Below are 16,573 nucleotides of genomic sequence, written 5' to 3'. Positions count from 1 at the left end.
TCCATCCCGGATTTAGACAAACCATTTGCATTCACAACCATGTACAATTAAGAGTCTACAGTGGGAAAAAAATAAAATAAATAAAAAATACAAAGAACATGCAAACTCCATGTCAGAAGGCCTCAGCTAAGATTCGAAACACGGACTTCAGAGTTGTGAGCCAGATGTGCTAACCATGATTACACTGTGCAATGTGCATGCTGCCATCATAACAAACGTGTACAGTATTCCGTGTTTTTTTTTTTTGTCCTTGTACTGTATTTGTTTGTCGACTGCAGTGTAGCGAGTTGTGTTTGTGGGTGTGTGTGTGTGTCTGTGTGTTTTTGTACATTTCCTGCCGCCTTTGTGTTGTGACAGCTGAGCGGAAATGAACGCATGCACTAACAGCAGCTGCAGGCCGGATGATTCTTATGCCACGCTGTGATAGCAAGAGCTAGTGTGACAGTTTCAGTCTCCTTATATATATATATATATATATATATATATATATATATATATATATATATATATATATATATATATATATATGTGTGTGTGTGTGTGCATAAAACAGTTGTATTGGAAAATCGTTTTAGATTCAAAAGACGTGACCGAATACAATCGTTTGGCTTTGAAATCTACCAAGATACATATCGAATCAGCTAAAATGGCACATTTACCTTTCTGTCAACTTCATTCACTTGTATGGAAAATGACAACACAAAATGACATCATACCCTCTCAAACTGAGCCAAACCATCCATCCATCCATTTTCCGAACCGCTTGATCCTCACTAGGGTCGCGGGGGGGGGGGGGGGGGGGGGGTGCTGGAGCCTATCCCAGCTGTCTTCGGCCAGTAGGCAGGGGACACCTGAACCGGTTGCCAGCCAATCGCATGAGCCAAACCATATCGAATCGTAATCCGAGTCGAATCGAATCGTTCCACTTTCAACTCGTGTGTACACGCGCACACACACACACACGCACACACACACTTATCGTCACGCAAAAAAACGTAACTGCCTAACTCATCTTTTGTCTTTGAGATCGGCATTTTTGCAACAACCGAATTGGACTATGGAGAGTAATTTCCTGCAAAAATCAGACGTTGGCAAATAAAATCTATGCACACATTCACGCATATAGCCTATAACACAAAACGGAATTGCTTTATTTTCCCTCGTGGTCACTCACATGAACACAATCCCACGCCCACGAGGCTGGCTCGGTACTGTGTTGGAGAAGCAACTGAAAGTTCCCCTTGAATGGACGGACGCACGCGCGCGCGCAAGCACGCACAATTGGTCACTCGGCGTCTGACTCGTTTGGCGTCACACGAAGGGAGGATTTCACAGACTTGGCTTCTGGTCTCCCCCACGCTGCTGCTGCAGAGCAAAGATCTCAGTCACGATGCGACACGTTGCGTGACATTTGGCGTGTTTTTCTCTATCCAACACGAGATGTCAAAGAAGAAAAGCATGGACGTGTGTCTGCGTAGATTGAAGCAGGAGCTGGTATGTGTTGCCCTTTTCCTTTTTCACCCCACCCGTGTGCGTGTGCAAGTTATGCATTAAGGACAATAATAATTCCGAATATGAATGCTTTGATTTGTGTTTTAATCAGCCACTGCCATGATGCACGTACTGGTATGACTTCCAAACTAAATAGAAGTCCACGCTTGCTTCCTTGCCAGTGTTACTTAAATATACTGCTCAAAGAAATAAGGGAAACACTGAAACAACACAATTTAACTACCAAGTGTTCCCTTTTTTTAGCAGTTTATTTCCAAACGAATATATTGGTATTACTCCAGTGTTGTGTTATTGCATTTTGTTTGAATGTTTACAAAACATTCACACATATTTATTCATATTTTATTTGTTATTGTACTGTATTTTTACACCCGTATAATAGTTTTTTAAATAAAAAATAGAGACACTTTGTGAATGACCCATGAATAGCCCATGTTGTATACTATGAAATAATACAGTGCATAGTATTTATACAATATAATGATGCCTTATAGAATACACATTTATATGAATGTGTAATAATTTAAAACTATTATTTTTATTTTAAGCTTTTGTATTTCATTTATGGTATTCATTTTGGTTCATCAATTGGTGTGGTGAACATGTTGATTTATTGCATTAACTTTATATGGTGATCCATAACTGCCAGTTCAGGGTGTACCCGGCCCTCTGCCCGAAGACAGCTGGGATAGGCTCCAGCACGCCCGCGACCCTCGCGAGGATAAGTGGCCGGGATAATGGATGGACGATACATCCATACATCGCATATCAATTCAATTTGTTTCGCTGTAAAATAAATGGAGATCACGTAATGAACCATCCATCCATTTTCCAATCCGCTTATCCTCACAAGGGTCACGGGCGTGCCTATCCCAGCTGTCTTTGGGCAGTAGGCGGGGTACGCCCTGAACTGGTTGCCAGCCAATCGTAGGGCACACATAGACGAACAACCATTCGCACTCGCAGTCACACTCCAGGGACAATTTAGAGTGTTCCATCAATTTGCCATGCATGTTTTGAGGAATGTGGGAGGAAACCGGAGTACCCGGAGAAAACCCACGCAGGTACGAGGAGAACATGCAAACTCCAAACAGGAAGGCCGTAGCCGGAATCGAACTCTGCACCTCTGCACTTAATATCACATCATCTAGTTATTTAGTTGGGATTATTGGTGTTCTATTTTAAACCAGAAGTCACAATGTCACTATTCCGGCAGCTGGGAGCAAACTGAGCGTACGCATCATCACGGACAGTAAAAAACATGCTAACTCATCATTTTTCTCCTTCACTCACTCACAACTATTCTCTTGCCAAGTCTTATTTTAACTCCACTCTCCTCTTGACTACACGAGTAGACACTTGAACCCACGCAGCTTCTAAGTTCAAGGATCAAAAGTGGGTGACCTGACACCACCCCTCATAGATTGACACAAAAGGCCCTTACAACCTCCTATCACACATCAAGTGTTTACACTTTCATAACATGTTGGCGTTCAGGCCGCCTCGTGATGTCACATTGTCACAGTATATCCACTTCACCCTCGCATCAATTTCTTTGTTGGAGCAAGAACCCTATTGAGTTTGAATTGATTTTTTAAATACATTATATGTGACACCAGATGGTTGAAATATACCTCCATTCATTTTCGACATGGCGAGTCCTCCTTAGGGTCAAAATAATTGAGCCGATCCGGGCTGACATTTGATGTGATAAACGGGATCCACCCTGAACTGGTCACCAGTCAATCACAGGGCACCAATGACCGACATTAAATTGATGATCTGGCAGAGATGGTCCATTTTTGACTAATGAGCTGAATCTATTTTTTTTAATCAGGAAAATTATTTTAACTTGCATTTTCAGTTAGATCAATTTGATTTGGAGAAATCAGTATGTAAAACTAACTACTTTAAAACCGTCCCTTGGAAATAAGCAAGATGGCTACACCCCGACCTCCATTCCCTCCTTGTCTTGGTAGGAGCCACAGGATGGACCGGAGACTATTCATCCATTCACAATCAGTGTAAATACATTGTTAATACTGTCAAAATAACAGGGATCAATAGCCCCCAAAATGTATGTAGATATCTCTACTTCGGCCCACATCAACCTCTGAAAATATCAGAAAACAATTGGCCTTTCCATGGCTGACTTAAAAGAGCAAGCTTATGAGCAGCCTATGTGCATCTTAGTTGCAGATTCTGTCACGTCTGTCTGTTTTCTTTCAGAAATCTCCAAGATACTCAAACACAATGGGTTCTGAGCAGCTTTTCATGAGCTGAATTGTTCATCGGTCCATCCATCCATCCATCCATATTCCGATCCGATTTTAGTGTTCCCATCATTTTTAAAGACAGAACTACTTTTTGTACCAGTAGTGTTGTTAGATTGAGTTGATGTTGCTAGTGGGGACAGCTTTGGGTGACGAAACAGGAAGTGATGTATTCTCCGATGTTACGAGACTGAGTTACGTATTTGTCCATTCTGTATGGTCAGTGAGAACGGAACAGAGTGAAACACTTTTGAAGTACCAATGTTCAGCCCACTCAAAAATCCCTTCCATATTTAAGCCACTGTGACATTATGCACAGTTCGCACATGGTACTTAATTATTGGGAAATGAAATGTCGTACTAAATGATTCGTGAAATTGTATTGCACATGAATGTAAAAGAAAAATCTACCTTAAAACATTTTAAATAAATACAAACTGTACTTGGGAAGCCTTTTATTTGGGGGGGGGGGGTTACCCATAGAAGAATCTCTGCCTTCAGGCATTAAAAGGAGTACAAGTAGAATGAAAAACATTGGCATTTCTCAATGTGGGATTACAGTTAGGATGGTAATGTATTTTCAAAATAATTTAACGGACAGCTGGAAAGCTACACACTGTATTTTGTCACGTTTCATCTTCAAGATGTCTAAAAACATGCGTTATGCTTCAAGAACGTTTGTGACTTGATTTGTAATCATAATCACCACAGATAGATTTTTCTGAAGATTTTTTTGCCACAAATAGTGACCCCTACAACATTGCAGGGGAACGGCAAATGACCTGACCTGAAGATGACGTCTTCAAGAGTTAGCTTTGATGTGATATAAGAGGCGATGTGGTCAGAGTGCTTTATCCGGTGGTTAATATAAAAGTCATCATGACCCCCTCAGGCAGACAGCCGGACGTACTGTACTGACTTAGTCTTGGTGTAAAAGTGTTCTTCACACCTGTTCCACGGCATACCAATGATCACATCCTATTCAACGACATAACTGTAAGTTCGTTTTTTTTGTTTTTCATCCAGTTTATGGCCAAGGACATGAGCAAAAAAAGGACTTTGGACGTTTGAAGCAAAAGCTAGAATGTGTAAACTTGTGAAATGAAGTGTGATAAAATGAAAGCCCTGCGATTTGCTGGCAACCAGCTCAGAGTGTCCCACGCCTGCTGCCCGAAGACAGCTGGGATAAGTTCCAGCACGCCCCGCGACCCTTGTGACGATAGGTGGATCAGAAAATGGATGGATGGATAAAATGAAATTGTAGCAGTTGCTTGTGTAATTTACCCTCAATCTTATTTTGTTTTGTTTTTTAAGGAAATGGCCAAATTGACATTAAAATGGCTGTTTTGAACCAAATGGTCTTTCCTGTGTATTTTCAGGTGTAGGTTTTTGAGGCTTCGCTTAACTTGCGTCTACTCAAGACACATGTTTACCAAATTTAATGAAACTGCTGTTGGGGTCAGACTTTTGGACAAATTCAGGTTTGAGGCATCTCTGGAAATGATCCTAAAATGGTTGCTTCAAACCAGAACAGCAGACTTCTTCTGTCTTTTCTGGCATAGGTTTTTGGTAATTTTTGTACAGCTACTCATGATGGACATATCTGCCAAATTTCATGGGGCGAAATGGAACTGACTTTGAGTGGCTGAATTTTCAAAAGGATCTGTAGGACAAGTTTGTGTTTGAAGAACCTCTGAAAATGATTCCAAAACAGTTGTCTCTGTTTTTTCAGGCATAGGGTTTTGAGATGATTTGGTGGGTCTACTCACAACAAACATGTCTACCAAATTTCACATAGCCAAGTGAAACTGTCTACTGCTGCTCAGTATTTCTCAGGTTCAAAACACGGACATATAGAAGGTTGTTTTCATGTTTATCTGGTTGGACGTCACCAGGAGGCCTGAAACAAGCTTCACTTGTTCAAGACACGACTGTTGCTGCTTCACACTTTTATTTGCCTGTTGATGTTGACCTTCCCACATATAGAGAGACCCTCTGTGTATGTGCTCCACAGAAGCCTCCAATCCTGTGTCCTTGACGCACGTACACACACACACACGCACACACACGCACACACACACACACGCACACACACACACACATAGCGCCATTCATTTTTAATGAGCCGGCCGGAGGAGCAGGAAGGAGTCTGATAACCTCAATGTTATAAAGCCCCCCCCCCCCACCCGCCCCCCAAACCCACCAAACAAACAAGTGTTTCATGTGAGAGCCACACAGGAGGTGGCTGTGTGTGTGAGATATATATATATATATATATATATATATATATATATATATATATATAGAGAGAGAGAGAGAGAGAGAGAGAGAGAGAGAGAGAGAGAGAGAGAGAGAGAGAGAGAGAGAGAGATGCTGCTGGAAAGCAAAAAAACAAAAACAAAAGAAAAATCTGGAGAAAAACATGCTAGAACAGCTGAACTTTATTCAGGAGAGAGATGCGTGTTGCCTTGCATTGTACATGTCTGAATGTGAGTGGCAGCACAGTGGTTGACTGGTTAGCACGTCCACCTCACAGTTCAGCGGTGCAGGGTTTGTATCCAGCTCCGGCCTCCTTGTGCAGAGTTTGCATGTTCTCCCCATGCCTGTGTGGGTTTTCTCCGGGTACTCCGGTTTCACATTAGAAAAGCATACATTGTAGGTTGATTGAACACTCAAAATTGGTCATCGGTGTGGCTGTGAGTGTAAATGGTTGTTCGTCTACGTGTGCCCTGCCATTGGCTGGCAACCAGTTCAGGCTGTACCCCTTCCGACTGCCCGATGACATCTGGGATAGGCTCCAGCACGCCCCGCGACCTTCGTGAAGATAAGCAGCTTGAATAATGGAGGGATGGATGAATATGAGTGGTTAATTTTGAACCCAGTCACATCCCCAGCCAAAAGAGGGAGTGCAACCACAATATCACAGCAGTTTAATTTTACTTCTGCTCTCAAAACGATTTATTCATTTTAATTTAGTTTTCAGTTTGTTGATCACATTTATGGTCAATATGCTTTCCCTTCCATCCATCCATCCAACCGTTCATCCGTCCATCCATTTTCGAATCCACTTATCCTCACAAGGGTTGCGGGCATGCTGAAGCCAACAAACATGCAAACTCCACACAAGAAGGCCGTAGCAAGAATCGATCCCTGCGCCTCTGCACTGTGAGGTGTATATTCAATAAGCTTTTGAAATGTTTGATCTGACATTTGAACAGAGGTGTGTAAACTTTTTAAAGTCACTCTGTCATATATGCTAGTATAATATGAATTAATCTTCATGCATCAGTTGGGCTCTGAAATCATCAGTCACCCTTTGAAGCATTCAAACATGATAGACTTTATTGAAATGCTGCCAAGTCTCCACGCAAGCATTTAAAAAAAAATCTCATCTGAACATCACTGGAGTGGACTGATGATGCAAGAAGTGCACCAGGGCAGTGAATGGCTTCCCCACGGCCTCAGTTTCATCATTGCCTTTAAATCGGACTGGACGGATGTTTCATAACAAGCTTCTCGGGCTGTTGCTGCCTTTTAAAAGAAGCGAAAACATCTGCACTTCACCTTCAAGTCTTTTTAAACCAAATAAATGCCAGGCGGTTAAAGGTTGAAGAGGCTGACGTATTTGGGCCACTCGTTACAGCCGCGAGTCAGCTAACGTGCAATAATGGGGCTTGACTTTGTCGCGAATTATGAATTATTAATGTCGACTCTTAAAAACAAAAAAAAGGGGCTGTGTGTTGGCCTTCGACCAAGATCTTTTATGACTCAGTCGCGCCTCCTTTTATGAACTGAACATGCTCAGCCAAAGGTTACAAATTAATGGTGCACCGTATTGGCCACACATCAGCATAATTATATATAAAACCAATATACTGTATGTCAACATATATACAAACAAAAAAATTTACAGTTTTGTTTCCCAGTATTTGGAGATAAATGTGTGCCATTTGGCAAATATGTTAATTTGACTGTCGATTTGTGTCTGCGTTAAAATAATAGTGCATTTTTTTAATGGAGGTGCTTAAATCATATATTTCAAAGTAATTGGTGAATTCTGTTGGATTGTAATCATTCTTAAATGTATTTTTATTACCTTTTTAAAATACTGAATTTATTTAAACTTAATAATTTCACACAAATGAGTGTTGAAATAGTATTCCGTATTCTTGTTGAGTGACAAGTTCTGTAACGTCATTATATTTCAAGAAAAGTCTTCTTTTATTAGCAAGGATTTTACATAAAAAGCTGCTTAATAATTACAAATTAAATTGAAATCCTTTTAAATATGTTTTTGGGGGAAGATAAGAATTTTATATGCATTTTTAGTCGTTTTTCAATGTATTATTATTATTATTATAATTATTATTACACCCTTTGCTGAAAATAGTCATTTCATTTTCTTTGTCATTTTAAATCTTGCAACAATCAAGATTTTGAAATTACATTTTAAAATGTTTTCATTAAATTCCATTATTTTTATTTTTTTATTTTTTTTTGCTCTTGAATGTTTTGCCATGGCAACAATTTTGACCTGTCCTTGAGCATCACAAGTGTGTTTCTTCCCACATTACAATCATTACACAACATGCCCTCCTCTCACGGGGCTTACAGGTTTTGAGGGGGTGTGAAAGGTAGGGTGTCTGTGTGTGTGGGGGTGGGGGGGTGCATCACAGTCACATATCACAATCTGCTGTTGTTACACATTCCCTTCAATCTTCCATATGTAAACATTTATAATTGAAGCCATAGACTCTCATCAACGAATAAACATATGGCCGAAGACCCCCGCAATTCCACCCCACTGACTCTTACTGCCAGGCTCTCCTCTTATTGTCCGACTGAGTGAACCCCACTGCCCCCCTTTTCACTCATTTGGGGATAAATCTAGACAGCTCTGATTGGTTGCCCCCATGTGAGACTGCTAGATATAATACATGCATCCTCATGAGGGCCACTCATGTTGGTGCATGTGTGAGATGACTGTGACAGGATGACTTCATAGACGGTAAGAGGACGACTTGAATGGTATTTCATTATTATTTTGTTATTATTAGAAATATTGGAATTACACAGTATTCTTCCGATGAATTAATCTCATTTTCAGGATCTGAACACAAAGTCGGACATTTTTATGTGAAGCAGCCATTTTGGTTAAAATGCAGGGTTCATATCGAAAATTCATATCGAAAATTCAACTGAATGAGCCCCAATCATATCTTGTAGACTCGATAGTTGGGCGATGCGAAATTGCCTACCTCAACTATCTAATGTGGCTGAAATATAGCATTTATTTTTGAGGAAAACACAGGAAAATAGCTTTTCCACATTTTAATCATGTGCAAACGATGTACAGGTTCAAATTAAGTAAATCCAAATGGTGGGGTGGGGGGGTCAGCACATTGTGAAAAAAAAATAGCCCCTTGTACCAGTTTCACCAATGACGTGAAATTGGGAGTCGTGAGTAGGTGGGTAAGCTATGTTCTTCAAATCCATGCATAAGATAAGAAAACCTTTATTAGTCTCGCAATGGAGAAATTCCCAATTCACAGCAGTAAAGTTATCAAAGGAAGAAGTAGAACAACAAAATATAGGAGCAGTGGAAAGGCAGCCACTCTCGCGGCGCCATTTTGAAGTCAAAATAACAAAAATAACACAACACAACACATAGGACACAGACAGTCGTGCAATCTTCACTTGTGGATAGTATGTAAAATATCCATCAAATGTTCTTGGATTAAGACTAAACATGATGCCGGTGATTCACAAAATGGGTCAAGGAGGGCAAATGATTCAGAACTTGGCCACCGGGGCATTTTGTCTGTCTGTGTGCCTTCGAGAGAAGATGTAGAGTCACATGACTCAACCTCTAGAACAGATGAGAGGCAAAAGCAAAGAGGAAGAGGAGGAAGATGACAAGTGTATGATTACAGCAGCAGCAGACAAAAAAAAGGCATGAAAAACAACCTTGACCTGATTACATTTTTCAGCAAGTATCCCAATTATATAAGTTAGACGGTCTGAAAATTGTCCATATGCTTTCTTTCGGATAACATGAAACTATGTGGAGCGGCCTTAACTAGCAGTCATAGCTATCGCTGACTGTACCAAGGGTGGGAAAGGTACAATAGCTTACCATGACATGCAAGTCGTGGAGTTATATTTTCAATTGGCCTGCAGCTGCTAATATGGCCAAAAATACAACTGTAACTCCTACTACTGTGGTTACAAATAATAATATTGTAGTTATTTTTAATAATTCTTTTAAAAATATTGTTTAAAAAATATAATTTAAAGAATGTTTTCAATAAATAAATATACTGTGTATAGATATTTTTTTATAAAACGTAATGTGAACAACAGTAGCAAGTTTGTGGAAGGTTTCAATATTTTTTGTTGTAATCTTACTTTTTAAATCATGTTAAAACCAGTACATATTTTTAAAAATAATGTTATATTACTTTTAGAATAAATACTTTTATTTCACTTTTAAGGTTTAAAAAAGTTGTATTACAAGATGCAATGTTACTTTTTAAATGTTGTTAATCCAATAAATAAATGAAATGTGAATAAATAGATATATTTCATTAAAAATGTAGTTATTTGTTTCGTGCGTATTGTAATGTGCAGCAAGTATAATAGTGTGACATAGTGACATGAAGTGGCACAGGGTGATGCCTGTGCAGCAAACTTGAGCAGCAAACTTGAGCATATTTACAAATGGCGTGAGGGCTTTGTGGGTTCAGTTTACATTCCAGCTCAGGGAAGAGCATACACTACCGTAGTGGTTTTGGTAAGTAAAGGCTAAATGAGATTGAAGGGGAAAGCTGCTCTGTCTTGCAGCTGTCATGGGTTGGATTCACTTTTAAATGCCAGCCATATGGGTCAACGTGGACGTTCAGCTAAAACAGCCTGTAGACCTGCTGTCATATTTCATTCTGTCAATTCATGCTGTTGTAATTGGATTAAAAAGAAGAACGGCTGGTGGGTCCAGTTTTGGAAACTGTGAAGTGGAAGTGAACATGTTTTGATTGTCATCACTCTCTTCACACTCCAGATGTCCATGAAGGAAGCAGGAGATGGCCTCCATGTTCAGATGAATTCCATGATGGGTGCGCTCCAAGAACTCAAATTACTTCAGGTCCAGACCGCTCTAGACAACCTCAACCTGTCAGCTCGAGGACGGAGACATCTGCAGGATATGACAATTTCCAACACAACATTCAGGAGTGCTTCAGAAGCGGATCCCAGGTTGCGCTTGTCCAACGGCCCTAGCCCAAGTCCGGAGCTGTCTGTGGAGTTGTCACAAAGCAGATACAGCGAAGGGACAATGTCCATATCCAGTCTGGAAATGGAGAGAAGCGAGGAAGGAGACCTCGAGGTTGTACCACGCAGGTGGTCGGGTTATGCAGCACCGCAGGTGGATTTCTGTGGACCCACGGTGGGGAACCCTCCACCCGAGCCCTACATGCAGCCTCCCAAATGCAACCAGCCAGTGGATCTGCCAGGCATCCTTTACAGCCTGTCCAGAGAAGGTCCGTCCATGGACAATGACTACTCCCGGGACAGCACAGACGACGCCAACGACTGGACTTCATCGCTCATGAACCAAAGCCGCAATCGCCAACCCTTAGTGCTTGGTGACAATGTCTTTGCCGACCTCGTTGGCAATTGGCTGGACTTGCCAGAAATAGAACCGGAAGGAGTAGGGGAGGAAGAAGAGAAGACCGAAACAACGGTGGCAGAAGGCGGTGGCGACAGACCGGACACGCCAGCTCACCCGCTGCGCCTGAGCCGATCACAGGAGATCTGCAGGAAGTTCTCGCTCACGACAAACATCTTCAAGAAGTTCCTCCGAGGCGTCCGTCCCGACCGGGACAAGCTGCTGAAGGAGAGGCCTGGCTGGATGGCACCAGAGATCTCAGAGGGCGACCTGGTCAAGAGGCCTAAAAAATCGGTTCCAAAAAGTTCAAAAGGCAGCTTCTACCTGCCTTTCTGGGCCAGTGGACAGCAGAATAAAGGCCAGACGGAAACGCATCCAAGTAGCCAAAACTACTTCCGACAGTTCCATGAGAAGCCGTTTGCGGGAATTTACTTAGACCGGAGACCACCAGAAGGTAGACTGCAGAAAATGCATCCCTTGTTTGACTACAACACAGCTGTGTGGGTCTGATGGCTGGCATAGAGACGGGCTCCACATTGGATCGACAGCAGGTGCAGACTGAATGAATGACTGTTATCCAAAACAGGAACGTCACACCCGCAAGTCTGGTGAACAGCTTTTGTCTGACAATCTGAAAACACTTAATGTCTTTTGTACATTTTTCATGTTTGCATTGACTTCTGGATGTCGGACTGGATCCGACTATCCCAGAAGATGGTACCTTCAAGAGTTTTACCAGACACTACACTCTTGGGTCGCATGGGTTTGTGTTTGCAGTGACATCGCTATATGCTCATTCAAACATTCTTTCAGTTTCCAAAATAGTTGTGAAACTCAAGATTTTTTTTTTACAATTTAAAACAGTTTCAAGGTGTTTTACAAACATGTTAACCTGGTTTTTTGTCTTGTCTCATGCAAGTCAGCTACAGTATATCCCACCCCATATACCACTGGGCCGATGGCATATCTTGCTAAATTATGTTACTAGAGGATGGGGGGGAGCAAGTGAGCTGCTGTAATGAGAACAAAAGCTTTTTCACCTTTGGAAGCAGCACTTCATACACTACACTACGACCTTTGCGCATGTCATGGGCGGAGAAGATCTCACACATATTTTCACAAAAGGGATGATAACCAAATAGTTACTTGGTTCAATGTCATCAGTGATTGGTGGACAGGCTCTTAAGAGCGCAAATATATATAATCAAGCTATTAAAAAGTCCAAGTAAGTTAACCAACATGTCCGTGCCCCGTAAAGCAACAGTCTTTCATTCAAAGGATGAAAACTACAGACTACTGTCTTTGAAACCAACAACCAACGGTGATTGCTTCACCATGCAAATAAGGAAGAGCCGAAACTGTTCAGAAATAGACACTGCTGAAGTGATGAAGGCCAGATGTGTCACGATGACGACGAATTTTCTGTGGCGCTAATTAGGGTCGCAGGTACATGGAGCCGATCCCAACTGACTTTGGGCTAAGAGCTAATTATGGGTTACCGACCAATCGCAGGGCACATCGAGTATCAACAAACAACAATTCACATGCACGTTCGCTTTTTTTTTTTTTTAATGAGTCACCTTGGTGGACTTGTCATCCATGTCTGATAAAACTGCCGCAATAGCTAAAACCCACAACATTTGACTGTTTTACAATACGTCGTGCTCAAGTATATTTGTTGAACATTACACATTTTTGGGGTTGGGTTACATCAGCCGGCAAATTAACCGGTTGGACCCTAGTTCACGTGTGCCCCAACGTCCCAACTTTTGAGTTGCAATCTGTTGCATCGTTGATTTTTGTTTTTGTGTTGGTACGGGGAAATAATCGAAAACAAATCAGAAATGTGAACTCGAGAGTAGCTCATGAAAGAAACACAACCCACAGCCAGACGTTTCTCGCTGAACTAACCTGCTGTAGCTCATGACATTACTCACTAGGTCACTCACTGCCCGTAAAGCCAACTCACAAATACTACAGTATGTGCAGTAATTACATTTGATGTAACCACCTCTGTAAATTCTCTTTCACTATGCTTTGTTAAAAATAATAATAATAATGTCATTCCATTTGATTAAAATGGGGAAAATCGATCTGTCACATGGAACATGTCAACCTAAAAACGGTTCAGAATGCTGGCTTTTTGACATTAGGCTGGGGACACAACCTGGATGGCGAGTGGTTCCTCCATTTTTGGACCATCCCATCCTTGCATCATCTCGGCCCCAGCAGGACATGAAGGCAATCGAGTGCATGACTAGTTCACTTCAGTTACATTTCTAGCGCTGTTTTCTTTTTGCCAGCTGTCATGTCACATATTCTTAATGACTGCTGTGTGCGCACACTGAGTCAACTGTCAGCCCACATGGGCTGCTGGCAGAAAAGTGAGCGTGAGCATGGCATAACATCTCGCTGACTGCCATCTGCTCTTAGAAAATTAGATAAAGAATAAGACTGGGCCTATACTGTACTACTCTTCTACATATTACACTTGGACCACTGACAATTTTATAAATGTAATTTACTACTGAGTAGTTTTGTCAAATTGACAAATCAAGAGGAACCATCAGGGATTAAGCCTCATTCTCTTGGCCAGTTGATCCATATGGTGCAGTCTCAGGATCCAGGTCACACCCACACCCACACCCACACCCACACACACACACACACACGCACGCGCACACACACACGTTACAAAATGGCCTCACTCTAAGTGGATGTCACGTAATTGATTTGTTTGCTCACAAATGGGGAACTCTCACCATCAGTTTTGATGTTTTGTCTTTTTTATTAAGTGATAAATGTATGTTGTTGTGTTTTGTAGACTTGTCACTGACTCTTTGTATACAATAAATTCGGTTTAAGAAACAGCAGTTTTGTGCATCACTTGTTTTTTTTTAGGTATGTATTGCAAAAATATATTTTTGCATCCAATACAATACATTGTTAATTTGCGCGTTCACAACAACTGCAGGTGTAATTAAGCGCTTGACAAAAAAAGCTTTTTTTCTGCACTTTTTAGTCCAAAACCAAATCATATTCTACCGCTGATTACGAAACAATAGAATAAGGTATGCCAATGTAGACCAATTTCCCAGTACACTCTGAGGGAAACGAATTGCAATTTGAGAGCTGGCGTCTTGTGAACAAATTGAAAAAAAATTATAAAATACCGTACAATAATACAGATGATGTATGATTATTTTCTGGAAATTAAAAAAAATAAATAAAATGAAACAAAATGAAAACATTTACGAACATCTTCACGAAATACAAATACTGTGTGATAGAACAGAAAAAAATCAAAGAATTTGTGAAAATGAATAAATATGAATAATAAAATAGAATGCAAGCAAAATAAATATTGATAAAATAAAAACTAAAGCTCAGTAATTCATCTGGATACAAGCAAACAAGTAGTTCAATCGTAAAATTTATTTTCATCAATGAATTATACTGTACATTGTTCTTACCCTCCATAATACTGACAGTATTGTTTGATCCATTTAATAGCATGATAACGGACCTCCTTAGTGGCAGAAGGGTTTCGACCAGTAGTAAACGCATGTACGTCACTTCGTCTGGATTCTACTTCAGAAAGCAAATGCACAGCTCTCACTCCTTTTCAGCCCTTGTGTGTTAATGTGCTGCTGCATGAGTAACAAGTTGATAGAGCTGGCTCACTGGCTGCGCTTGAGATTGATTTCTAAATATGGAGCGGCATATAGACAACGTCTTCAATCAGTAAAATGCTGAGACCGTGCGATACGCTTCTGACCGCATCAATTTATGTATGCCTGCAGGGCATAAAACAAACAAAAAAAAAAGTCACGATTTTGTCACAAATTTCTCTCGGCTCTACTCTGATGATATCATATATTCATTCATTCATTTTCCGAACCGCTTTTATCCTCACTAGGGTCGCGAGGGATATCATATATGCTTGTCAAAATGAATACATAAAAGCAAAGCTTTGCTTGTTGCAGGAGTGGCGATAAAGCAGAGTTTATGTGACCAACATACTTAACACACACACGCACACACACACACTCACGCACGCACGCACGCACGCACGCACGCACACCCGCCATTTTGAGTCCAAATAAATACTGACAGTCCTTCCTGTTGTTCTCGTTCTGAATGGCAACCAGAATACCGTGCACTGCTGTGACTCCTCCAGTATCAAACTGACAAAATGACCTTTCATCATTTTGTTTCGCTTCGTTGTCTTCCACACACAGTCACAATTTTATCAGCTAGCAGCCTGCCATGTATTCTTGTGACTATCAAAAATCACACTGCCAAAAATTGTCAGCATCTTCTTTTTGCATCCAAATGAATCTGTGCAATCAAAACTGATGTTCTAATTCATAGAGGTAAGCAGCATACCATGTATAGCTGTGACGACTCGAACCCAGTACCAAAGAACACAGACTTCCATCTTTTTCTGTCACTTCCATTTCTCCAAAAAATATCATGTCGGTTCCAAGCGAAACATGCCAATCCCTCCTCGTGTTCAAATTCTGAGAGGCAAGCAGCATATACCACGCGTTACTGCGGCTATTCCAACATAAAATTGTAAAAATGGCTGTGCATCTTTTGCTGACACACACACATTTGGGGTTCAAACATACTGTATTCAATGTACTCTGAAGTTCCATTTCTCAGAGGTAAGCTGCCTCGCATGCACTCTCATTACTATTTAACCGAACATGGTAAAAGCATGGATCTTCATTTATTTCGCTCACTTCCATTTCTTCCAACCACAACATTTTGCGAGCAAGTGAATCCCAGCTAAACCATTTTTGATGTTCCAATTCCAAATGGCAGTGGCAGACCAGACACGGTGCCTGTGATTTGTTTTTATTTTGTCTTTATACCACTTCTATCTGTTCAACATACAACATTTCGAGTCCAAATCCATAATGAAATCATTTTCGAAGTTGTAACATCTTGCGACAGGCAGCATTTTTTTTTCGACAAACACCATTTTGTTTCCAAACACATTGTGATAATCCAATTTGATGTTATGGGAAGCAGAACACCTGACACTGTTGTCACTTTTCCAAAGTCATACTGCAAAGATGTCACTTTGTCTTTTTCTTTTGGTTCCACTTCTTCCACA

The 16,573-nt window shown here is 40.9% G+C and overlaps 1 protein-coding gene across 1 annotated transcript; it reads left to right on the top strand.

Annotated features, from left to right (window-relative positions):
* Positions 1-1,205: 1,205 nt before the first annotated feature.
* Positions 1,206-14,321, top strand: inka2 (inka box actin regulator 2). Its single transcript, XM_086118857.1, has 2 exons — positions 1,206-1,494; positions 10,843-14,321. Exons 1-2 carry the CDS (start codon positions 1,246-1,248, stop codon positions 11,956-11,958), a joined length of 1,365 nt encoding a protein of 454 aa, XP_085974983.1. The 5' UTR covers positions 1,206-1,245; the 3' UTR covers positions 11,959-14,321.
* The last annotated feature ends 2,252 nt before the right edge of the window (positions 14,322-16,573 follow it).

This window comes from Hippocampus guttulatus, chromosome 8, assembly GCF_054856545.1.
Source record: "Hippocampus guttulatus isolate MCC_2025c chromosome 8, RoL_Hgut_1.0, whole genome shotgun sequence".
NCBI classification, from domain to species: domain Eukaryota; kingdom Metazoa; phylum Chordata; class Actinopteri; order Syngnathiformes; family Syngnathidae; genus Hippocampus; species Hippocampus guttulatus.
This window is presented reverse-complemented; position numbering and strand designations above follow the sequence as displayed.